The sequence below is a fragment of the Ostrea edulis genome, chromosome 1 (genome assembly GCF_947568905.1).
Source record: "Ostrea edulis chromosome 1, xbOstEdul1.1, whole genome shotgun sequence".
Taxonomy (NCBI): Eukaryota; Metazoa; Mollusca; class Bivalvia; order Ostreida; family Ostreidae; genus Ostrea; species Ostrea edulis.
In genome coordinates this window covers 107,514,017-107,541,901 of record NC_079164.1, presented here as the reverse complement: position 1 = coordinate 107,541,901, position 27,885 = coordinate 107,514,017, and the positions used below count along the sequence as shown (strand labels likewise).

Here is a 27,885-nt window from a genome sequence, read left to right as displayed (position 1 = left end):
CACCTGAGGGTTTATTCCTCCCCCACTAAACAACACCTGAGGGTTTATTCCTCCCCCACTAAACAACACCCAAGGGTTTATTCCTCCCTCAATACACAACACCTGAGGCTTTATTCCTCCCCCAATACACAGCACCTGAGGGTTTACTCCTCCCCCAATACACAACACCTGAGGGTTTACTCCTCCCCCAATAAACAACACCTGAGGGTTTATTCCTCCCCCAATAAACAACAAATGCCCTCCATCTTGATATGTTATTTATTACCCCAAAACCACAGCAACCATTATGTATTCATGCCAAGGCATTCTCTAAAATCCAGGCGGAATCTACAAAATGAAACGAGATGTGCTTGGGAAACACTATGCCCCCTGTAGCAACAAAGAAATGTTCCAAGGTCAAGCACTTGGGTATTAAAAGGAAGGTCTTGTCATATGACATATGAAAGCCCTATCCTTTACCATTTAAAAATCGTGAGCAATGTTCAAGTTTTGAAATTTGGGTCAAACTCCCAAGATGATCAGGACCACCTGTTGCACGCCAGTGACGAGAGTACAGTCAAATGCTATAAAAAAGATAAACTCAATTTTCTTCTGAATTCAAATATGATTCTAGTGGAGATGTTTCAAACAACGGGGAAAACTGCCATTCGGAGAAATTCAATCCACAACAACTACAGCTCCATAATCAATGCAAACCCTAGTTGTGTGTACACGTTTAAAGGGACTGATTCACGATTTTACCTAAAATTTTGTTTTTCACTTTTAATGATCAAAATCTACCGTCTAATGTGTTTGAAAGATTTCACATGAAAATTAAGGTTATACATCATTACAGAACCTCATTTTAGAGAGTTTGTTATTTGTTTTGTAAACAAAGATTGCGGTATGCTATTGTTTACGAAATTTTCAAAAGAAATGGATATCGATCAAAGTATTATTATATCTTTCATATTTCAAGCATTTTTGAGGTGAAATGTGTCATTTAAAAGTTAAAATGTGTGACTATGCAAAATTAAGATGCATTATATTACAAAATCAATATTTCATTTGTTTGTTTGTTTACATAAAAAGACTCGTCTTCGTTTACATAACATATATAAAGGCTAAAATATTGCTTTCATTCTTGCATTCAGAAGGTCAAAATTTTGGCTGTCAACATTAAATGAGTTATGTTTCTAATGTTTAACATCAAAAATGAAAAATATTTTTATCACAAATCGTGAACCAGTCCCTTTAACACCATGATGTAAAACACAAAAATTTGAAAACAAGAATTATTTGTTTCATTTATTCAAATAATTAACATTCTTCATCATTGATAACAACAAATAGAAAATGCAGTAATATCATTGTTACATATTTACAAATTTGCTTTTCTCAGTAGCTGAAATTTTTTCTCTTCGGCAGCAACAACATAAAATTAAAGAGCTATTATCATGCTGTAAAGAAGTAAAGAGACATCCAAAAGATCTAACTTTCACAAGCAAGAAATGGAGAAAAACAAATAAAATTACCATCCCTTTTGATACAGAATTTTTACAACTTTTTTCTAAGATGTAATTGTATGTTCTGAAAGTTTACATAGCATTCCTTTACATTATCAGTCTGACAGAAAAACCAATACATACATAATTATGTTCTTCACACATGTATTATAAGTATCATATTTAAAATCAGTCAATAAAAGCACAATGAATGAATATCGTGTAACACTTACAAGCCGGTTTAAGCTGGTTTGTACATGTATTTGCCAATCTATTTTTTTCCAAAATATGAAAATTCTGCAGAAATGTAATAGACCAGTCAAACATTAATAGGATTCTGGTGACAGTAGTTGAAAAAATCCTCAGTCAAGCATAATAGCATGGAGTGACAAATCGTACAGACTATCTGAGCCAGACTGAAAGATAAAGCATGTCATCAATTAACAGTTTTTGACTGGTCTATGTACGTTCTGTATATTGTAACTTTGAAACACTCTGTGGATAACGTATGTTAATGACATTCTGATACCCAAACATTATTTAATTGACAAAGGCTTAACGGGAGGATACATGACCAAGACTGAAACCACAACAGACCATTAAAAGCAGAGAGAAGAAAACAATGGTCTTCTCTTTCCCCCCACCCCCTTTCATCTTTGATCTGGGTCATGTAATAAAAAAAACTGTACAATTTGTATATATGTTGTTTTAGTTCATCTTTTAAAATTTCAGTTTTCTCCACTTAAAATAGCAAAACGTCTTCTCATTCGGCCCAAGAACCACTGTACTTTACAAGAAACTAATTTATTTTACCTGCCTGATCTATTACATAGGTACATGTACAATATGGCAGTATTTCTTCATTTAAACAAAGTCAAACAAAACAAACATGATACCCATACAAAGAAAAAAAATTTAAAAATCATACATATAATTAAAAATATGAAAATCAAAACACATCGATACATTAAAAACAAAATGGCTATATGTAACAACAATGCCACTGTAACCAAAGAACTTCTGAAAGAGACGAATGAGTCTGCAAACAAAATAACCATTAAATAGGCAACCGTATCTTGAAAGATCTTCATCATTACATACACAAAAACATCAAAAGATGACAAAGATACCCCTGCTATCAGCACTCATACTGGCCATTGTTAGTTCTGCGATACATATATACACATATATACATGTGCATTGTTAACTGACTTGCTGGATATTTAATATCGACCAAAATCACCATTAGTAGAACATGCATCACAAAATCAACAATACTATCTTGTGCAAAGGCACTGCTTGACAGACTACAAAATGCCACAAACATTTGTGTTTGGGGACAGAGTCTAAGACTTATATCTATCTTGTACTTGAGTAAATATAGGTGTGCGTTAAGGACCATGTTTTCCTTGGCGGGTGCATTAGATATCATTTGCTCTGGAGAGTTATGAAAAATAGATTCCAGTGAATATACAAAAAGTTTAAAGGAAAAGTGATGATAATTGTTGGTATACTCTGTCTGTATTTCAGAAAAACATCTAGCAGTTCACCATCACAATAAAACTAAAAGCAGAAGGATGTCTTAATAAAATGAAAATTTTCCACCTGTGTTTTCGTCCATATCCACTGGAAGATTATTTTATGCAGTTTTAAACTTGCCCACGGCCATTTTTTGCTGCTTTAAAGCAATGGCAGAATTTGTCGCTTTAACAAGCTTGCTCCAATGATAACACATTTGAGTGACGTGATTTACTTTCCATCAGCTGAAAAATGGTGATTACCCATAATACCTTTGGAAAAATGTTACCCTCACTGCGGTATATCTTCTACAACCCCATAAATAAAATAAATAAATTGCTTGGAAAGTACCACAAATGCTTTCAAATTCCAGACAAGCTTTCTCATACCACTGTACGTTTTGTTGTGGATAATTGTTCGATTTGAAAGGGAAAAAAAACATTGCAGCTATAATGACGTCACAATGCACCGTTTACACCGACTGCCTTATATTTCATGCGTTAAATGAACAGGTGGCTTTTAACATGTCTAAAATCATTTTGCAAAATGTTAAAGGTCCTCACTTGTCTCCACGATATATTTCATGTATATGTGTCCATTTAGAATAGCCATGGGCAAATTAAATGAAAATAAAACGGGGGGCTAAAATTATCCTGCATACAATACTAGCATACAGACCATGATGATTTTAAAAAGGATTTCTAATGTTATATATTTATATACACAAAATATATCCTTCTATGCAATTTGAAGCAGAGCTTCAATTAATGAGATGGAGTTATTTCCCTTCTCAATTTATCTTTTCATTGTCCCTCTGCTGAATACTGGAGATTTTTTCAGAACATATAAAGTAGATCACAAGTCATTAAAAATACCTAAATTATCTACAGGAGGTAATGAATGCTTGGAAAAACAAAACTGACAAGTAAATTAAATACAAATGTCACAAGCTTTACTTACACCTGCACTATACGTACATGTATACACAGGTGTAACAAGTCAGCGTTACATCCCTGTGATGAGGAATAGTTTGATGAAAGTACACAAAGTTAAAATGTATAGGTAAGAGATGTACTCTTTTAATCGCTGTCATACTCCATCAAGCGTAACAATAAAGAGTTCACAGTAACATTGGGCAGATCACATTGATTAAGACGTGGTCACTGCGTAAATACAGAATGTATCCAAAATCAATCACAAGATGATTACAAACAGGATGAACAATTGTCAAGAATGTTTTCCAAAACTCTCCTGCTTGAGCAAAGTTCAATAGATACTACAACTGCAAAGGGTAGTAATGAGCGATATCGTACAGACCATGTCGATTTCTCATCACTCGTACAGACCATGTCGATTTCTGATCACTCGTACAGACCATGTCGATTTCTGCACACCATTTCTTGTTTTAATACCCGTTCCCGTTTTGCCAGTCGTTGACTTTTTCGCCTTCTGGAAGTACCGTCCGAGCTGTCCGAATCTGTATCCTCGTTCTCAGATTCATTATCTGACGATTCCTCATGCATGTATTCCCACTTATTCACTTTACCATCCCACTGAGGAAGAAAATAACAGATTATATACGATAATTACTCAGTAATCATATTATTCACTTTACCATCCACTGAGGAAGAAAATTACAGATTAAATACTGTAGACATTCAGTAATCATATTACACTATAAATCTCTTTAAGATTTGCCTTCACAATCAATATACAATATACAGTGAATAAAACATTCGTGCACGGAGATCAATTTATTTTGAGGAACCATAACTGTAAATCAAATTTTCAATTTTTCTTCTTTTTTTTTAATGTTTATGAGCTATGGGTGAATTAAGCAATAACACTGGAAAATTCCCTTTTGAGTGCTGATGCTTGAAACGATCATTTAAAAGAAAGCAAATTATAAGTATACATACAGAGGACGTCATTATCGTATTCTCGTACGGATGCCAGGAAATGTCTCTTGTACAAGAAGTATGGCCCTTCAGTTTGGAAACCACTTTTCCAGTAAGCAGATCATATACTGAAATATTGGAATACATTTTCTATAAACATGTACAGCATCATGTATATGAGTATCTACAATTCTTTGTGTTTCATCTATTGTTAAAACAAGATTATCATTTTCTATTCTTCTTTAGTATTTTATCATTTTCTTGCATTAAATTTTAAAGGTAAACATGCTATTTACACCATAGAAAACTTCCTACATCTACACCCATTATAACTGGAATTTATTACAATTGGCATAAGTAGCATTGGTTAGGTACTGGTTTATATATCGAGTCAGTTTACATACAGTAATAGTTTATACATAGTATTTCATTTACATGTATATAATTAGTATTGGCCTATATTTTACAGAATTGGTTTAAACATAGAATTGGTTTATATGATAAGTATTGGTCTAAATTTTATAGAAATGGTTTGTACATAGTATTGGTGTAATATCAGTTTATATAATAGGTATTGGCCTATATTTTGTAAAATTGGTTTGGGGTAGAAATGCAATGGAAGCTATTAAACTGTAACATTGCTAGTCTCAAGAAGAAATTTTCTTATACATGTATATCTCAAAAATGCAGATGATCTTTTGACAACTTGGCAGCCATGTTGCAACTCAATTACTCTGATAATAAATAAGTTGAAAGGTACAGTGTTTCGATAAGTCACCTACATCCATTCATAATCACAAAAGTACACATTTATTTGACAAAGCTTTTTTTTTTGAAAAGTACAGGTGTCCTTACACTGAATTATTCTATATGTTCATGCATAAATTTAATTTCACGTGTTTACTATGGTGCACAAGGAGAAAGAGATTTGTCCCGATTTTACGAAGTTGACGTGATACTTACTGACGAGCGCTCCTGTGGCACAGCCAGTGACTATGTACCTCTGACCGGTGGTGTACTCAGGTGAGAAGTGACACCTGATCAGGGTATGCAGAACCGAATGTCCTCTGTACGTCATCACAGACGAATCACCATGAAGCCGTCTCTTCCGTGACACTACAAAAAACATATCATGGAGTACTGTATTTTCTCTCAATACAAAACTGCTATTCTGAAGATGAAGTCAACTTACACTGTCTCGAGACTTCCCCTTAGTTACTTATTCCGGTATCCAATATATAACAGTGGAGCTTTTCACATTTTCACTGAATGATATATTGGTAAACCAATTTTAAATTTACATATTATTCAACATGATAAAAATCAATTCAAGAGCAGAAATGGCCGGGTTGCTTTAAAATATGTTATCTATCATAGACAGCAGTGCGAAACATACTGGAAAATGATGTATTAAATGTAGAATTTCTTAACAAAAAAAACAGCAGCATTTTTAAAATGTCACATGTATATCTTCTATGTTTGATAACATCTATAATGTACAAGGTCTGAAAAATGTCAAGTAAAAGCTGTGAGAGGAGTTGGTTACACAAAGTACCTACCATGCTTAAAAAAATGATGAAGTTCAACTACATGTACATTATATACATGTAAATTTTTCAGAAAATGTCTGATCGCTTTCAAAAAGGCACATGCACATTTTCAATTTATCCATGACAACTGTACAAAGTTTGAGAAACATCAAGTAAGAGATGTGAGAGGAGATGATTACACATAGTAAGTACCCTATCACAGGGACGTTATGCAACCCGGCCAAAAATGTCAAAAAGGGTTTATTACCACTTAATGCAAGTTAATTTTGACAGACTTATTTCCAGTTCCTCCATAAATGAAAAAAAATCGAAATTTTATCAGATTTTATTAGGTGACCTATATGTAGTTATGATAAACAATTGTTTTATGCATCTTTACATCAAGGGCTTTCATTTGAAATCGTCTTTTGTTTCATTTCATCTGCCAAGACAAGTATTTTCCATTCGGTTCAAATCTAATATTAAAGGCAATATCTTTAAAGTACATGATTATTTTTAAAACATCTTCCATCTAGTAATTTTCTATGTTGATGCCCTTTAACTTAAAATGAATCTGTTTGGACTCCACTGACCTGCTCGAGGAACCTGTTGCCATCTGTAGTCCCAGCCCTGTCTAGCCACTGCTTTCTTTGTGCTCTAAAATGCATGTATGTGTGTAAGTGGTGTGTAACTGTTGTATTCATTATCAAAAATATATTCATTGGTTAAGAAATGAACTCGTAATCAACATAGAAAATAGGTTGAATTCCAGACATTTATTCCTTATCCTTTATGAATTTTAGACGACCTTCAATTAAAACCTACATTTCGTTCAAAAATAATTTACAGAAGCATTCGGTCACATTCTGGAACAAAGGTCATGTTCTAAAAATGGACAGCAGTTTTTGCGATACTTACCTGCGGTTTGATTAGTAAGGTTACATTAGAGAACAAGGAAAGTAGATCAAGTTTTAAATCATTGTAGATGCCGGAGTCTTAACATCTGTTGTTTGAATTACATGAAAATTTTCTTCAAAACCTTTAAAATAAGCATTACATCCATACCTCCACTGCCTCTGATGGTGAAAATTTTCTCACATCCCAAAGTTTGATTGTCTGGTCTTTGGAGTTTGACAAAAGGTACCTGGCATCTCCCTTTTAATATAATCCATAATGTTAAAAAAATTTCTGGCAGATTTTATGTACAGTACCTACAATATCTTTTCATCTTTCTATTGAATACATAAATATTAAACTGGGTAACTAGCTTAATTTTTAATAAAGTGCACCGCCACGGCACATGATACGCCCGTCACATATTGTTAACATGAACATATCACCATGAAGAGATACGTATGCATGGAACCAAATGTCAACCTTCCTTTAAGAATCTTACCCACTTTATGGCCTCATGTGACATTGCTTCAAATATTGATAATGTAAGTTTAATGATTTTTAAAAGGATATAAAAACATTTTCCCAAATGGTTTCAATGAAATGATTAAAGTGCAAGATAGCCCTTTATCCAAGCAAACAACTTACAATAAATGGGAGTACTCAAAAAGGTTGATTTATTCAACTTATCAAAAAATACATATATCAGTATCTGCCTTTGTCAAATCTTCAAGTATAAAAGTAAAATATGCATGGTGATGTCAATATAAATAAATATAGATTAAAAACGGTTATTTCAAATACTGGTGCATCTCCTATGGTGTAGTTATTAATTAGAAAAAAATAATACATCATATATTTCTCAACTGGTTGTGTTAGACTTGAGAAATGCACATCTGCAGCTTTGCTCATTGTATTTTAAGGAATGAAGAACAATGCACAGCGTAATAAAACATCAAACATTAGTCATTATGTTTATTCTTAGACTGTAAAACTGTCATCTTAGTGAGACATGACAATCTGCACCTTGTTGAGATATAAAATAAAAATTTATTTTACAATATCATATTAATTCTTAAACTTTATACCAAATTAACTTTCAAAGTAATGGCTACCAATTAGAACTGTTCTAAAATTTGACAGATCAATTAGAAGGCCAGATTCCTCTGCCCAATTCCCGATTGCAAGAGATATAGATAGCACCTCCTTGATCAGATTGCTGTAACAGAAATCTTCTAAACTCATTAATTAATCTGTAATTTGACAGAATGCAATTTTTCTGTTAGCAAAATGCCTCCTGAATTGCTTGATAATTACACCCATGGGACAAGGGAAATTTCTCTTGTTACTGACACAAAAGAAATAATTTGTTTGTTATATACTGTTGTATAGTACAGTGTATATAATGAAGAATGTGTAGTTTCTTGAATTAACATTTTTTAATATGGTTATTGCAATACTATTTCATCTGTTCAGATTTACACAAATGCCCAATCTGCAGCTTTGTTCATTGTATATCTTTTTTCTGAACAATGCCACAGCCATAACAAAACATCAAAATACTAATCATTAAAATAGGCCTTTATACATATTGCAACCATTTGTTGTTTTAGTGAGAAATGATACTCTGCATATAGGTTGCTGAGAAAAAAAATTAAAAATTATATAGTATAATGTCAAAATTAAAAATGAAGACTAACCACAACAAACAAATTCACTTTCACAAATAATTTCTGGTATATCTGCAATTAAGAGGCTAAGATCTCTCTGCCCAATTCCCTAGAGATAAAGATAACACCTGCTTGATCATGTTGATCAGAGATGCTCTACACAAAACTCATTAATTAGTCTTGTCAAAATGCCCTTTGCATGCTACTCCCATGGGACAAGTGGAATTTCTCATGTTATTGTTAGAAACAAAGGAAACATTACATAGGCTAAAAAAAAAAGCTGTACAGTATATCATAAAAAAAATATGTGTTTTCTTGATGTAACATTTTTGAATGAGGTTTTCTACAAAACTCTTATATGAGTAGGGATTGTACCAATTATAACATACTTTTTTCAAAAAATCACTTCAACTAAATGTCACAGTGACCTTAAAGTACAGTGCGACACACCTTCTACCTAAGATGCATAAGATGACCAAGTTTCATGATTCTAGATCAAATAGTTTTCAAGTTATGAGCCGGACAGGGTTTTACCATATTTGGCCATATCTTCTTAATTAAAAGTCACAGCGACCTGGTTTTAATGTGCGACACACCTTCTACCCAAGATGTATCAACTGACAAAGTTTGATTATTCTAGGCCTTATAGTATTTAAGTTATGAGCCGGACACGAAAAAGCTAACAGACGGACGGACAGACGGACGGACATGAAGGCCATAACATAATACGGCCCGTCTTAAGACGGGCGTATAAAAAATCCAATAGTCAGTTGCTTTACCTATTGTGTCTTAGTTTCAATTAATTATAAGCAATCTTTTACAGATTTACCTTTCAATCTTTGATACATAGAAAGATGCTTTCTCTCACCTTAGAATCAATATATGTAATGCCATCCAAGTGACCACCGAAGGTACCCACTGGTTCTGGACAGCCTTCTCTAAGTGTACGACGATCCCATACCTACATTTCATCACAAACTACTTAATATCGGATGTTCTTCTCAAGTCGCATATACATTAAAAAAAATCACAAGTGTTCATATAATTATAAAATGAATTGCTCTTTAAAAGGACAACCAGTCAATACAAACAAATTCAGTGAATTCATATCCCCCACTGAGAGTGACCTATAGTTTTATGCCTCGTTCACACGAAGAATTTAATTCGCATTAAACGTAAGTTAATGCAAATTAAATCTGAACCGCGTTCACACAGAGATTTTAATGCACATTAGTTTACTTTGAATTAAAATTTATGTCGCGATTTAATGCGAATTAAATTTACTTCGCATTAGCTCCGTGTGAACACTAAGCAAAGCTAATGCGCATTAAATGTAGACGCATGCGTAATGGCAAATTTGGGCCACATGCATTATACCCGTGGTCAGCTATATACATCAATGTTAGTTTTGTGCGAAAAACTAATCAAAATGATAGTAATCACTAAACAAAACATGTCCAAACAGCATGTCATTGGACAATGTCAGACGTAAATCTGTGATCTGCATAGGCATATGAGTAATACAATATGGAAAGAATTGCTTAGAAATTAAATATGACAAAAATGTTTTGAAATAGTGATATGATTTTCTCTTTACATTTTTAAAAAAAAAACAAATATGCCGCTCGATCATTGTGAAACTTTATACCGTATGACGTCATAGTAGACTTGCAGTATATAATACGTATTAGTAATTAAAAATTACGTCACAACAGTAGTCAGCGGAATGGTGAAAGAGACGTTCCAATGTTTTAACTGGGCTTATGAAGAAGCAATATATTGTTTGAAGTGAATGCTGGTCGTCAGAGGAAATAACAAATAATTTCTTGGGAACATATAAAAACAAACACGACAAAACTCCTTGTATGTAGATCAGTTGCATGTACATTGTTAACAGATGTAAAGTGTTTTTAACAATTAATTCTGTATCTCCACAATTTTCATCAAAATATCTATAAAATAATTTTCAATAATAGAGTCTATTCTTTTATTCATTTTGTGCACCCATTAAATTAGAAATGCATACGAATTTAACGCGCATTAGTTTACTTCGCATTAAATATTACCGCAGTGTGAACGCTATTTAATTCGAATTGATTTAATGCGCATTAATTGAACATTCAAGGTCAACACACTTGCAATCCTCGATAGCGTATGCTGTAACCACTTCGGCATAAATTGGAAAAGGAAGTAGCGTGCTTGCCTTAGATAAGTCGTACCAAAGTACCATTGTAGAAATGTTAATTTGTACACCTATTCCCGATAGTAAGACCTCGTAACACTAAAGTCTTTCGTCAATTAAATGAGATTATTTAATATGCCAATAAAATAATCTGTCTTATTTTACTTCGCATCAAATTTAATGCGAAGTAAAAATTAATGCGCATTCGTGTAAACGAGGCATTAGAAGTCAAAAAGTCATTCTGACCTAAAACTTAAAACAAACTATTGGGTCACCCTAGAGACATACTGTGTGAAGATGAAGGGCAGACCCAAATAAATTGGCAATTTCTATTCCCTACAATTGGTAAAGCATGGGTCAAAATTTAACATTTACCTGGATAATAAATAAAGCAGAGACATTTTCCCTTAATCTAATTACCTTGCAAAGTCCATCATCCCCACCACTGAACAAAATGTGTGAAGAGTTGTCAGCAAATGCTACTGCATTCACGTCATCATCATGTGCATATATCTGTGAAAGGAACGGAGATTTATTATCATCATCATGTGTATATATCTGTGAGAGGAACAGACATTTATTATCATCATCATGTGCATATATCTGTGAGAGGAACGGACATTTATTATCATCATCATGTGTATATATCTGTGAGAGGAACGGACATTTATTATCTACCTCTCCTACCAGATCACTCAGTATACTGGAGAGATAACGGATAATAGTGTGATGTTTAGCTGCCACAGGAAAAAACTAATATGCAAATTTATTAAATGACTGAATAAACTGCTGCAATTTCATTGGCTGTAACTATAGAGATTTATTCAGATAAATCCTTATAATCACAAGTGAGCTGTCCAAATTCTTTATATGATCGGATTGTTATATCACCCTCACATGCTCACAAGAAATTGCCATGATTGCTTTTTTAATCAAAAGTTTTAATTCCATTGTGATGTAAATATTATTGTTCATTGTGATGTCACTGAAACTATTATCTGACTGTAATACATGTATTACACACGTGCCTTAAAATCTTAGATTTTAATGGATTTAGAGGAATAATCATTTTGGCTAATACATGGATTTGCATATGTCAATATCATATTTCTTGGATATATAATTCTGTATGTCTCCCTTTAAAAAGAAACAGTAGCTGTACTGCAAAGCAAAATTACCTTCAATGTCCGCCTATTACTTTCTCTATCATACACATAGAGGCATCTGTCGTTAGCTCTAAAAATGATTACATGTTATAAAAAGACTCTTTCATATTGAAATAAACATGCAATACTTTCCACAGAATCAATCCAAACATTTAGATATTAAAATATTTGAAATAGGACTATAGTCACTAGACATCTCTCTTTTCCTTTTGTATTATTAATAAGATCAAATTGCAAAATTGTTGATAAGCTTCTTTTGGATTCAGCCTTATTATCCTGTCTGGTACAGATGCATTTTATGATTTAAAAGTTCAATACTTCTCCATCATGCAGTATCAAATATATATGAAATCCAATTTGTCATGAAAAGTCTTGTGAAATTAGATTTTACCCTCCTAATATTTCAGTGTTATCTGATGAAAACGTCAAGGAGAAAATGGCAAAACTGTGGTCGCCTGGCATCAGCGGGAGCGGGATGTGAGTGTCATAATCCCCATGGATGTTGCATAGGTGAACTGTGCGTAAATAATGTCAATTTGTTAATCATAAATAGTGAACACGGTCCATGTTTTTTTCCAAAAAATGAGCATTCAAATTATTTGAAAGGAAAAAAAAAAGTAGGGATGGCAATGATTAACTGTTAATCAATTACTTGGTCAAAAGAAAATGTCACAAGCAATAGTATGATCATTTTGTTTAAACTTGTACAGTACCTCTTTTGATATTTATCCACATGGTGCCTAAAGCTTTTGAAGTTTTGCAGGTATTAGTCAAGAATAGACCAGAATATTCTGTCTTTTGTTTACTCCCTATAAATGCTCCAAGGGCTTGCATTTTTTGGTCTAAGAGCCAGGTCCAGTATTTAGCTTCCTAATCCACAACAGCATGATGTGTGGTTACATTTACTTTTACGGTAACCAATCTCCACTAGAGGTAAGTTAAACTTGTTATATTTTTCCTGCTAACTTTACATTTAAAATAATTATTAAAATCATTATTTGATTTGATTGGGGTTATTGTTTACGTGTATTTGTTTATGGCAGAGATTTAGCCTTGATTGTGTTCTATAACTTAATCATGCTATATTGTCAAATTTATTTTGTAGTTTGCTGTCTGATTCAGTGTTTTTGTCAGTTACTTGTTTTAGTTTTAGACATTTAACTGCACTAGTCACAGCGAGTGTTGTGTGGTGTTATTAGCACAGTTACTTGTTTTAGTTTTAGACATTTAACTGCACTAGTCACAGCCAGTGTTGTGTGGTGTTATTAACACATTTGTATGGTGCTCAGATAGAGCTATACATGACTTTACATCTGGACCTGGCACCCATCGATGTTTACGAACTTCAATGGAAGCCAGTGGACAAAAGCTGTCTTTGAACGGATGTGGAGGGAGACAACTCCTCTCTGACTATGACCTACAACTTTAACTATCAATGGGCTCCACAATACTTCGTCGCCAGAAGCCACGCAGCGGACTAGGATCAGGAAATCACTGGAGCAGACACCTACGACAGGTGCCATAGCTTCAGAAACATTCATAACTATGTTTTGTAAAATGTATAAATTTGTATAATTGTACATATTGACTTTATTTATATTCAAAAGTGTTAAATAAAAAAAAGTGATGGAAGTCATGACACAAGAGTTGCCAGAAGACAATGCAGTTTGCTGGGAATCACGACTACTTACTCCCCCCCCCCCCCCCCCCCATCTGGTTCAAAAGATTTAGCCAAGGTTAATGTTTTTGAAAAGTAGGCCAAAGTTCAAGGTCACTAAGTCAAAAGTCTTCTTGGTCATGAGGAATCTATATGTGAAATATAAAAACCCGAGTCCTGACAATAGCTAGACAGACATTCGTCCCAGCATGCTAAAAATGCTAACTGGTTAAAAAAAAAAATTTGTGACGGATTAAACGAGTTATTCTTCTTTAGTAAACTTATATCATAATATACATATGTATGTAAAAATGAATTAGGGGTATACAACATTCAAAGGTCTAAAGAATGTTTTAAAATTCAATTCATTTAACGCTGATCAGACTCCATTAAATTCCCACATAATTATGATAATTATTATCTAGCTTGTATTTAATACCCCCCTCTCAGGCGTAATCATGCATGCATAAAATAAATATTCAATAAATTACTGAGCAGTGTTACACTGACAATTGAGTTGATAACAATTTACAGACTCCACACCAATGAGCATAACTTTTACATTCGTGAGCATAACTTTTACATTCATAATCAAAATGACACCCCAACATCTCGTGCATGGAAATACATAAACAAGAAAGAGACAGGAAAGTTGTGGAATGTCAGCTGTGTTTCGTGGAACTGACTTACATGTTCTGTCAGAACTTCAGTGCCGTCCAAACGAATTTTCTCCACTGAAGGAATTCACATACACAAAACTACAAGCCATTTGTTTTCATCTGTTGTGGACAAAATAATTTTTTGAACAAAACCTAAAAGCTCAATATTGATAAATTTGGTGCATTGTTCTGGAGTGGCATTGCCAATACTGAAAATTTTGAATTGTTAAACATATTCTTGTTTGCAATTGGTTTTTATCCATGTATAATTACTTATTCATGTATAATTACTTATTAAAGCACTCATCCTATTGTTTTACAGTGAAATAAAACAATTCCCTGGTAATCTGTGACTAACCATTTACAAAATATTGACTGATTTCCTGATTGCCATCCCTAAAAATGGGAAAAATTTTAATTTCAATTCACACATGTTTAAAAAAAATTCTCCAATAGTCCACTCTTTTTCAACATCATTCAAAAATATCTTTGGGATAATCTAAATTTTCAAAATGAAATCATAGAAAAGGTCAAATAACTTTCCAATAGACTTACTTGCATCAGACCAACTTGAGTATATCAGGTAATTCCCATCAGGACTGTGTGAGAGGGAATGAAATTAATATCAAATTTTGCAGGTATATGTACATACTCTAGGTTTTTTATTTAATACTGAATACAGAGATATTTTTGTCTTGAGTTATTGTCATCCATCGAAAAACGATTTTGATGTTTCTTGCTCTATTACAGTAACGAATGAATTTATGTTCAACCAGTTTTAGATTTGTCCACTTCGAATAAGAGAAAGATGGATGAAAATTTCCCTGTATGCAGTATTCAATTTTCTGTTTGTCTGGATTTATTATCACAACTATAATAATTCTTTTTTATTTTGTCTCTCAACAATTTCTTTGTTCTACTAATGCATTATAATAAAACTTCAAGTTTTCATTCATCAAAATTTTGACATTATCACACAATTTTCTTAAATATTAATGAAAATTACTGATGATCTTCATAATACATGTACATTATAAATACCTGAAAGCTGTATCTAGCAATAGAGAATATAAACATTATAAATACCTGAATGCTGTATCTAAGATACTCCAGCCTACATCTCTGGCTCTTATCGTTTTCATAAGTTTAAACATATCATCCTTGGTGTCATATATCCTGATATTTTGATCTGTTTAAAAAAAATGTTTTACCAGAATGTACTCAATCTCATTGTCAAACAATCACTCACAAGATTTCAAAGTAAAATATTTACACTGGTGCCTGTAGTACCAAAAAAAGTTCATGTACAATCCAAATAATTTGTCCAAACTTCATTTGAGACTACACTTTATTTGTGAATATGTTTGTCAAAAGTGATACATGTATTTGCAAGTGAGTCAATATACAAATCTTCTGCATAAAGAATTAGAGTTTGGGATTGACTAAATTGAGGGGATGAGATTGGGATTGACTAAATTGAGGGGATGAGATTTTGGTATCTTTGATGAATCATCACAATCATAATACAATTTTACAACTTAAACCCATTTCTTTTACAGATGACATATGCAACGAATTAAAGAAAGCAGAAAAATCTCAGATGTTTGACTAATCTACTTCTTATACAATTAGATATATTGTGTATATACATGTACATGTACTAGATGTATTCCAGTGAGTTCTATCACTCAAGGACAATAAAAGAATTGAATTGAACTACATTAAATATAAGCTATGACGTAATTCCTTACCTTGAGATGCAGATAAGAAAATACTGCCGTCTTTCGAGTAAGTACCACAGAAAGCTTTGTGTCTGTAATTGGCCACCGTAGTCATTCGATTTGGCAAATACCTATAAAAGTAGATGAGAACTCCAATGAATTCGAAGAATAACTGGATAAAGAATCAACTAAAATTTTCTAACCTTAGCATTACAGTACACTAAATTTAAGAAATGAATTTCATTTCTAAAAATACATTAGGACATGAACTGCAACACTTTAGGCCAGCATACTTTATGAAGTGCTAATGTGCTGCACGAAGAGTCTTACATCACATTTTAAAATAGTACAATATAACTACTATATAAAACCTATGAATACCAACTCATTTTAAATGGCTATTATGATGTCATCATTTAGTTGATACCATAAAAATGATGTCATTCCATATTTGTTGCGATCTGCAGCCAAGATATGGTATTACATGTCGATAATTTAACTGTGAAATATAGGAGTGTGACACGGCACAGTTTACTGATAGCAGGGCTGTCACGGTTCCAACAAATTTCGGGTAGGGTCGGTTCTAAATTTTTTACTTCGGGTTCGGGTATTTCAGGTTTGGTTCCATTTTTCCGTATTTCGGTTCGGGTTTGGTTTTTAAAATAGAATCATTATTAGAAATCTGTTAAATGAAATGTCGTCAAAATCCTCAAAGGTGGTGGTATTTTGATCAATTGTTAAATGATGGCATTGTGGACAAAATTTTAAATAATGACAGTATCTGTAAGATATGACAGACGCATTGAAAATACGCCACAGAATCAACATTGTCAATGACAAAACATTGAAAGCATGGATGGAAACGAGTAGAAGTGACAATGCTGTTTCTAGTACCATGGATGTCGAGTCTAAACCTCAGTCCACGTCCCCGAGTAATTATTGTGACAAAATATAATAAAGGTTTTTGATTATAACTGTATATTAGATTTTTGAAATAGTTATATAGACCCGAACCGAAATACCCGAACCCGAAGTAAAAAATTTAGAACCGACCCGACCCAAATTTTTTTGGAACCATGACAGCCCTAAAATACATGTGTAGAACTGTAAGTACACAAAGAGTATAAGATGATAAAATAGATTATGCCTTTCACTATTTGTGAATAAATTTATTATATATAAATAAAATGTTGATAAATTACACTACCTGAAAAAAAAACCTACCAACTGTTGATATTTTATATAGAAGCTTGCTTACATCATATACACTGTATTTATTGCAGATTGAGAATTAATCTATGGGGACTTTAGGATCCCAATCCATTGTCTTATAAACAGTTAATTACTTACTGACAATTAATGAGCCTCTGATCTTCCATTGTCTTATAAACTGTTAATTACTTACTGACAATTAATGAGCCTCTGATCTTCCATTGTCTTATAAACTGTTAATTACTTACTGACAATTAATGAGCCTCTGATCTTCCATTGTCTTATAAACAGTTAATTACTTACTGACAATTAATGAGCCTCTGATCTTCCATTGTCTTATAAACAGAACAGAACTTACTAACAATTAATGAGCCTCTGATCTTCCATTGTCTTATAAATTGTTAATTACTTACTGACAATTAATGAGCCTCTGATCTTCCATTTTCTTATAAACAGTTAATTACTTACTGACAATTAATGAGCCTCTGATCTTCCAGTGTGAAATGTTGCTTCTTGTTTCTGCCCAGCTCCCGCTACAAACAAAAAGTAATACATGCACCACTAAACCACTTAAAACACAACAGTATTGCACATGAATTTAAATGCACCAAAAAAAAGTATGGAATTCTGTTAAGGAAATTGTCCTAAAAGAGCAGTTTCAGTGAAGTCTACCTGAGAGAGGAAAATGTCAATTTTTATTTCATTTTGGGTCGAGTACGTTTTCTCGTCGTATTTTGGAGTGAATGATTTTTTTAAGTACCAGCAGCTGATGAACCATGGTGATACTGACAACATTGCTTATTAAGAAATACAAGTATATTATGTGTACCTACCAAGGGCAGACAACTGTTAATTAAACAGTACATAATACAAATGACACGTAGTTAGTAAACTTACATTCTGCAACATATGTAACACGGTCGGCTTCGTGGTTCTTTTTAAAGCCCGTCCTGATGACCTCATTATCTCCTGTTTTATATCATTCTTCTGAAAAAAATCTTCACCATTACACAGTACAACTATTACTGGTAAATAGACGTCATGATGGACACTGTATATATCAACCAGAAAACACTCAATTCTATATGTGCTGATGCTGGTCAAAACTAATCAAAATTCAAAGAAAAATGCACACAAGATAATTAAACAAGGTACTCACATCAAGCTCTGCTGTATTTGGGTGTGGATCCTCTGTAACATAAATTTGGTCAAATATTTAATTATTTCATTTCAAGAGCAACAACCTACCTACAATTTATTGAAACAATATGCTAGCAAGCTTATGTAGTATCCACTTGTCTAATCGTGGAGTTTGATTGAGTGCGAGGACAACTTTTTTTTAGATTTATGGCAGCTCAGATGAGCTCTGTAACCCATGGGTGTCTAGTTTTTATTAATAGAAAACTTTACCTTTATTCTAAGCTCACATAATATGGGAAAGCTGGCATAATTGCAGCTTGTTATCATATACTGTATAGCAGGAAACTAATACATGAAGAAAACTTCTGCTATATTTGCAAACAAACCAAGAATATCAGTAAAACTAATTGATGCTTCCCAAAATACATCTAACCAATGAACTACTTCATATGACGAAAACCTCACAAATGATCAATAACTGTTAAAATGAAAGTTTCTTTTTCATATATAAGGTATGTTGAGTGATATTGACCTTTACAAAATGATCTTGAGTGACCTTTGTCTGAAAACCATTTCCCTAACAACTATTTGTGCAATATATAATCAATACCTGTTCAAAAACTCTTGAAATAAGACACTTTTTCTTTATATAAGGTACATGTCCTGAGTGACCTTGACCTTTCCAAAATGACCTTGAGAGACCTTGGTCCAAAAGATCAATAACTGTTGATATAGTGTTGAAATGAAGCATTTTTTCATATATACAGTATATGTTCTGAGTGACCTTAATCTTTACAAAATGACCTTGAGTGACCTTTGTCTGAAAACTATGTACTTATTTGTGTGATACATGATCAATACCTGTTCAAAAACTGTTGAAATAAAGAACTTTTTACTACATAAAGTATATGTTCTGAGTGACCTTGACCTTTCCAAAATGACCTTGGTCCAAAAGTCCCTGTCTCAAGGAACATTTGTGATCAATTATGATCAATTTCTGATGAAAGATTTTGGACATAGGGACTTTTATATATAAAACTGTTGAAATAAGGAAATTTTTGTTCTAAGTGACCTTGACCTTTCCAAAATGACCTTGAAACACCTTGGTCCACAAGTCCTTTGATCAATTAAATCAATTTCTGATGAAAGGTTTAGGAGATGAGATTGGATGGACGGACATGACGGTGACTACATGCTCCCCCAACATTTTTCGGGAAGCATAAAAATTCTGCGAATTCAACATAGAATAATAATTTGATGAAGATATATTGAAAAATTATCAATATCTGAACCTACAAAGAAAACCCCTAATAGCATCTGCATTTCCCTTCAATATATGTAAATTTTATTTCTAGGGTAAAGTTCTCCTTAAGGTAGGTCCCTAGTCTTGGACTTACTTGTGATTTCTCAAAAATTTGACTTTAAATGCTAAGATTGTTCATTTGAGGGTATGATAAAAACAAAAAATGGGGGGTTGTCAGTATAATGAGTAAATTATGGTATTTTTATTATGTGTACCCCCATTTGTCAAATGGCAATATCAGAATTCATTGAAGAAGTCCTAGAATATGTCCATCAAATTTTGTTTGAAGTATGATGCTGCAATTTTTTCCCTCAAATATGAAATAAATATGTCTAACTAAATAATTAAAAGTGAAATTTTAACATAGTTTCATGTTTTTTGATAATGGTGGTACAAAATTGAACTCAATACAGGCCCGCGGCAGTCAAAAATATGACACTGCAATACCACTATTATGAATATTTTAAAAATTTGACTTGTGATTTTTCATTCAAACTCACATATTATGTTCATATATGAATGCTTGTTAAAATACATTTTAAAAATCTGCCCTTTCTCAGCATAATATTTTCACAGCATCTCAATTTATATTTACATTTTTTGGCCAAAATAGCCATTTTGAAGATGATTTTCACATAATAGAAGATAACAAATATATACCAACATAACAAATATATAACAAGTGCAGAATTGTTTTATTTAATTCCACAAGTGCATTATTGCATATCATGAATTTTGTTTCAATTTACAGATAATTTTAACATGTAATACCCCTGTATATGAATTAAACAAATATGTACCTCTGGTTTTATGTGTGAATTAGATGACAAAAACTGGAAAGAAGATTGGAGCCATAGTCTACTCAAATATAAGTGATTGAGTGTTATTGTATTCATTTTACTAAATTAAAAAACATCCAAATATGTTTGATAATAATAGTACGTGAACCAATACCGGAGTTCGATCCGGACATGACGTCACGCTACTAGATCCCTACTTTAATTTGACTTTTTTTGTTTTAAGGTCAAGGTTAATTTCAAATTAATAGTATCACAATTATCATTTTCTAGCAATCCCCTTTGTTGATTCCAAATAACAACAGGTGATAATTGGGGACAGTTCCACTCCAATGCACACTGGAGGTTTACATACACAGGTGTAAGCTATTTAGTACGCTGATGTTTAGTGTGATTGCACATGTGACCATGGTGACCAACCTATTGTTGCATCATGACTTTTAATTTATTTTGAATTGATCACTTTATAATACCACAATCAAACAATTTCATTACCTGTATCAGGTTCTAACATAATTAAAATAGTGGAGTGTAAATTGTCCGACTTCTTCCTGATATCAAATATTTGTGCATGGGTGCGAGTTTACTTTACTCTTGATTGAGAGGATGAATAACAACATACAGATCTGTAGAGACAGACAGTATACAATGATCATGTCAATTAACATGATATATGTGTATTTACATGATCCCCCAGTCTCTTATCTAATCCTAGCTGCAATAATGTAGCCCTATCTGATTTTTTTTATTCTGACATTTTCGGGTGCAAAATAATTTTGTGAATAACTGATAATAAGCTCCGTGTTTTATAGTCTCAAATGTTGTTTACACCAGAAGGAGTACCAACTTTGTGCTTGGGCATGTCTAATAAAGGTGTTTTTCATTAAACATCATGTACAGCATGCAAAATTCTTCGTCTTCTCAGCTATGCTTATTATCGCGAGATCTCATAGGTGGATCTACTGAAAAACCTAAACATTGACAATCTGCACAAAAAAGTAGTTACTCGAGCCACTCCGACAAAGAAAGGAAAATCATATGGTTGAAGAAAGAATTTACACTCTGCTATTCGTTTTTTAACTTGATATTAAACCTTTTTAATACAGACAAAATAGCTTTATCCTCTGTACTTGTCCATTGACGTAAATACCACCTTATATGGCATAATTGCAAATAACTTGACAATAAGTAGTTGAAACTTCAGTAAATCAAACATGGCGCACAAATATGAATCGAGAAATTGAAATATATCGAAATTGTTGTAAACGGTAGAATAAAGCCTCACAAATCGAAAGCTGCAGGTTGTGAATTTATATATAGACTAAGAAATACAAAATATCATTTTATTCACATAAAGAAAATAAAATGAAATACAAAAATTGTTAAGGCTTATATAACAAGGAACAATTGATGGACTGACAAACTGATCAGAAAAACTATAGTAAGCAAAACAATTGGAATATATCTTTTATCCTACATTTCATTACTATGAAAATTCTTTTCCTTCATATCAAATCCTTTCCATTGAAATCCTTCAAGTGAATTTCTTGATCTTAAATTATAATATAATTGAAAATATTTTTACCTTGCGGAGGCCGAGCTGGGCCGTAAAACTCGCAACCATCCGAATCGCTTTCTTTACTGTCTACATCGTCCTCATCATTCGTGAGGATTCTAACTTGACCACTACAACAAAAATCATACATCATGGTTTTCATACATCTTATTAACATTAATATATCAATAGATTTTTTTAGAAAATATAAGTGACATCTGTCACATGTTCTACATACACAAACAAGCACCTCTTCACTTCATTTGTGACTACACATACATAAAACAGGCATCTCAAGATGACATGAGGTCCACAAGACCCTAAGTTTTCAAGAATCTGAAAACCAATTATGCAACTGGTTAATTATGATAAAATGCACTGCTTGGTACACGATACAACCTTCTAGTTTAACGCGTACATGATGCATATCTATGTTTGCATATTTCACCATCCATCAAAACAGACCATGTTTTGACAGAGCTAGACCTCACAGTCTGCAAACCATGATCCCCACATAATTTGACTAGTACAATATGTATAGCCATAAAATTCCAAAATGAAACTACAGTGACGTACTTTTGGGTCACAACACACTTTTCCCTAAGACGCATCAAGGGACCAGGTTTGGTGGTCCTAGGCCTCACAATGAACAAGTATGTATATAACCATAAAATCCCAGAAGGAAGACTTCTGGAGAACTCGTAAAATTCTAATGTCAAAACTTGCGATACGGGCAAAATAGCTATTCAAGTTAGGTCCAGCATATTTTTGATTTAGGTTTACAAACACAAAAAAAAAAAAAAAAAAATAGAAATACACTATATACACGTAGTAGTGGATTCTGTATGACAAAAACAAGTTGGTATTTTTTTCTGTTTCAGAAAAAGGTCAATCTATATTCATTTTTTCTTTTTAAAAAATCAAAAATTTTGGTAGGAAAGTTTGTAAATTTAAACATAAAAGAAAGAAATTGCCTTATTATGCATGCATGCAAAGTGAAATGTTTGAAATACAATGCATGAACAACATCTTTTCTATCACATACATATTCCCATCCTAATAATGGGTTGAGCACTTTTACTTTTCTTTTCAATATCATCTATAAATTTGAATGTGGTTTCTTTCTTTCTATCTAATAATTAATACAGTTGTTCATTGTGTTTTATATCTGCAGACATGATAAAAAATAAATTCTCCTTGTTCTCCTTGACCTATTTTTGTAGACAAGATTTGAGATACTGAAAGCATAATATTTTACAACATGGAAAGAGAGATTTTCAGAGAATTAAAACTTTAGAAATCAACAGAGTAAATTGCTTTACTGAAAATTACTTCAACCTTTTGATATACTCCCAAATTCAGAAGACTGAATTCAAAAGACAATGAACGGTCTATAATGTAATCTAATTTACTGTCCAAATTTTTTAAAGTTGAATGTTGACAAGTTTTCAGATTGATTCAAAAATGGACAAAATAACAGCTTGAAAATAACATGGTATAGAACAAATGCATATTTATCATGACATTAGACTTATAATAATGTAATTCTAATTTACTCTCCAAATTTTTTTTAAGTTGAATGTTGACAAGTTTTCAGATTGATTCAAAAATGGGCAAAGTAACAGCTTGAAAATAACATGGTATAGAACAAATGCATATTTATCATGACATTAGACTTATAATAATGTAATTTTAATTTACTCTCCAAATTTTTTAAAAGTTGAATGTTGACAAGTTTTCAGATTGATTCAAAAATGGGCAAAGTAACAGCTTGAAAATAACATGGTATAGAACAAATGCATATTTATCATGACATTAGACTTATAATAATGTAATTTTAATTTACTCTCCAAATTTTTTAAAAGTTGAATGTTGACAAGTTTTCAGATTGATTCAAAAATGGGCAAAGTAACAGCTTGAAAATAACATGGTATAGAACAAATGCATATTTATCATGACATTAGACTTATAATAATGTAATTCTAATTTACTCTCCAAATTTTTTAAAGTTGAATGTTGACAAGTTTTCAGATTGATTCAAAAATGGTAAAAGTAACAGCTTGAAAATAACGTGGTATAGAACAAATGCATATTTATCATGACATTAGACTTATAATAATGTAATTCTAATTTACTCTCCAAATTTTTTACAGTTGAATGTTGACAAGTTTTCAGATTGATTCAAAAATGGGCAAAACAACAGCTTGAAAATAACATGGTATAGAACAAATGCATATTTATCATGACATTAGACTTATAATAATGTAATTCTAATTTACTCTCCAAATTTTTTTTAAGTTGAATGTTGACAAGTTTTCAGATTGATTCAAAAATGGGCAAAGTAACAGCTTGAAAATAACATGGTATAGAACAAATGCATATTTATCATGACATTAGACTTATAATAATGTAATTCTAATTTACTCTCCAAATTTTTTTAAAGTTGAATGTTGACAAGTTTTCAGATTGATTCAAAAATGGGCAAAGTAACAGCTTGAAAATAACATGGTATAGAACAAATGCATATTTATCATGACATTAGACTTATAATAATGTAATTTTAATTTACTCTCCAAATTTTTTAAAAGTTGAATGTTGACAAGTTTTCAGATTGATTCAAAAATGGGCAAAGTAACAGCTTGAAAATAACATGGTATAGAACAAATGCATATTTATCATGACATTAGACTTATAATAATGTAATTTTAATTTACTCTCCAAATTTTTTAAAGTTGAATGTTGACAAGTTTTCAGATTGATTCAAAAATGGGCAAAATAACAGCTTGAAAATAACGTGGTATAGAACAAATGCATATTTATCATGACATTAGACTTATAATAATGTAATTCTAATTTACTCTCCAAATTTTTTACAGTTGAATGTTGACAAGTTTTCAGATTGATTCAAAAATGGGCAAAACAACAGCTTGAAAATAACATGGTATAGAACAAATGCATATTTATCATGACATTAGACTTATAATAATGTAATTCTAATTTACTCTCCAAATTTTTTTAAAGTTGAATGTTGACAAGTTTTCAGATTGATTCAAAAATGGGCAAAGTAACAGCTTGAAAATAACATGGTATAGAACAAATGCATATTTATCATGACATTAGACTTATAATAATGTAATTCTAATTTACTCTCCAAATTTTTTAAAGTTGAATGTTGACAAGTTTTCAGATTGATTCAAAAATGGGCAAAATAACAGCTTGAAAATAACGTGGTATAGAACAAATGCATATTTATCATGACATTAGACTTATAATAATGTAATTCTAATTTACTCTCCAAATTTTTTAAAAGTTGAATGTTGACAAGTTTTCAGATTGATTCAAAAATGGGCAAAACAACAGCTTGAAAATAACATGGTATAGAACAAATGCATATTTATCATGACATTAGACTTATAATAATGTAATTCTAATTTACTCTCCAAATTTTTTAAAAGTTGAATGTTGACAAGTTTTCAGATTGATTCAAAAATGGGCAAAGTAACAGCTTGAAAATAACATGGTATAGAACAAATGCATATTTATCATGACATTAGACTTATAATAATGTAATTCTAATTTACTCTCCAAATTTTTTAAAAGTTGAATGTTGACAAGTTTTCAGATTGATTCAAAAATGGGCAAAGTAACAGCTTGAAAATAACATGGTATAGAACAAATGCATATTTATCATGACATTAGACTTATAATAATGTAATTCTAATTTACTCTCCAAATTTTTTAAAAGTTGAATGTTGACAAGTTTTCAGATTGATTCAAAAATGGGCAAAGTAACAGCTTGAAAATAACATGGTATAGAACAAATGCATATTTATCATGACATTAGCAAAAGCTGCATGCACATGTATACATAGAAATCTTGACATACCTTCGAATGAGAAAAGCTAGAATTGCTTGTAGATCCGGGGACTCCTCGTTATCACTAGTTGTTTGTCTAGTATCCGATTCAGAGACACTCATCCTAGGTTGGCTTGTAGAATTATGGGCCCCCATAAAATCATATCTAATATCCAAAGGAAAAACTAAACTGGGGGGAAAAAATTACTTCACATTACTTTTGATATCTGAATTGCATATTTAAAAATTCCATTTTAAATCAGCATATAATTAAAAAAAATCTTGGATTGAAAGAGCAAAATAATTATGCACACAATTTATTCAACTAGCTAAGTACAGGAATACTCGGCCACAATGCATTTATATGGTGTAAACAGATACTGTAGTGATACATAATGCCTCACTTTTAATATCAAGAACAATGCCCTATTCACATAACAACACATGAACCTAGCTCTTAATATAGGACCACAGTTAATATAAGCTAGCATATGATCACTATTTTGTACTCCAAAAAAAAAATATATATAATTATATATATACATTTTTAAATCAGATCTTATTAATTCTTAATTTTAAAAATCCCCACATAAGATCTACCTTAATGTTTGCTTATGAATGAATGCATATTGCACTGATTGCATAACAAGGCACGATAAACACAACTCACAGTAATCAATGTGAAGTAACGTCCAAAATTGAACCTGAACACACTAACCATTCAACCATACACGCAGTATAGCTTTACATGGGTTACAAAAGCCGTCTACATTCAGACTACGTCTACATTCAGACTACGATACAATGGCAAACATGTTCTGAATACTGCTCCCCAGTGGGCATTAAATATGTCAAAATATGGAACAGCTTTGTTGTCTTTTCTTTTTAATCATATATTCACCAAGTGAAATGGATATAACTCAAGGTTTCACTTCCGTAATTACTTAAATTAGCAATAGTAAAATATTACAACAGTTAATTGTTTTAAATAAAGCTGAAGAGTTACATTATTATTAACACTCCAATGAACTTGGCACCTGTACATTTCCAAGATTACCAGGAATATAATTGTACGAAATCCTCCTACATAAATCTATATCAATAATAACAATAAAAATAGATTTGTGCATTATTTCTCCACACTCTTTTAATTATCATACGCAGCTTAGACCCCCTGTATGCTTTCTACGCCAAATATGCAAATGCGATCTGTAGATCTATTCCTTATCATAACATAAAACAAGTACTAGTATTTGTCAGTGTTATAAAGCACGCCAGAATAAACTTCATGTTCCTTAATCAGGACTACTGTGTTTATTATGTACCTTAACGTTGATATTTTGATGCGTCCTTGGGTTTGAACATAATATAGTATTACCTAATGAGTCTCACAGTTGAACGAATCTGAAAGGTTGTGACCTAGTTTCTAGGTTCAGAGGAAATTTAAGCTGATCTCTATGGCCAGTGTAAACTATTTGGCAATGACGATGATAGAATAAAGCTAGTTTTGTATCATAATGATTACAAAGGTTGTCATTACCTTCATATATATGGGGTCAGAATATGTGACAATAAATGCACTAACCTTCCTCGTCATTTTCCATTTTAGGTACATTGTTTGGTTAACTCGTTCCATAAAGGTTCG

General features: G+C 32.1%; 2 protein-coding genes across 8 annotated transcripts in view; both read right to left on the bottom strand.

Moving 5' to 3' along the window:
• The window catches only part of LOC125666820 (receptor-interacting serine/threonine-protein kinase 1-like), a 542,042-nt gene that overhangs the window by 369,068 nt on the left and 145,089 nt on the right, over window positions 1-27,885 (bottom strand). The window lies entirely within an intron of this gene.
• On the bottom strand, window positions 1,274-27,885 carry LOC125667060 (DDB1- and CUL4-associated factor 11-like). Of its 7 annotated transcripts, none has more exons than XM_056153229.1 (18): window positions 27,826-27,885; window positions 26,272-26,430; window positions 22,416-22,516; window positions 18,750-18,781; window positions 18,488-18,577; window positions 18,059-18,123; window positions 16,409-16,509; window positions 15,744-15,846; window positions 15,213-15,256; window positions 12,733-12,856; window positions 12,354-12,411; window positions 11,596-11,688; window positions 9,862-9,954; window positions 7,495-7,584; window positions 7,023-7,086; window positions 5,864-6,016; window positions 4,922-5,028; window positions 1,274-4,555 (listed from the first exon to the last, which is right to left on the bottom strand). In XM_056153229.1, exons 2-18 carry the CDS (start codon window positions 26,394-26,396, stop codon window positions 4,364-4,366), a joined length of 1,635 nt encoding a protein of 544 aa, XP_056009204.1. In that variant the 5' UTR covers window positions 26,397-26,430; window positions 27,826-27,885; the 3' UTR covers window positions 1,274-4,363. The 7 variants fall into 7 exon arrangements, with proteins under 7 accessions (XP_056009204.1, XP_056009200.1, XP_056009201.1 ...); XM_056153225.1 differs by having other exon boundaries at window positions 26,272-26,425; window positions 27,826-27,869; XM_056153226.1 differs by having other exon boundaries at window positions 18,488-18,574; window positions 26,272-26,425; window positions 27,826-27,869.

Coding starts and splice junctions, on each gene's coding strand:
- LOC125667060 (XM_056153225.1), bottom strand. Junction 16,510..18,058: donor CAGAGGCTCATTAATTGTCA/GTAAGTAATTAA, acceptor CTACTTTTATAG/GTATTTGCCAAATCGAATGA. Junction 6,017..7,022: donor GCAACAGGTTCCTCGAGCAG/GTCAGTGGAGTC, acceptor TGTTTTTTGTAG/TGTCACGGAAGAGACGGCTT.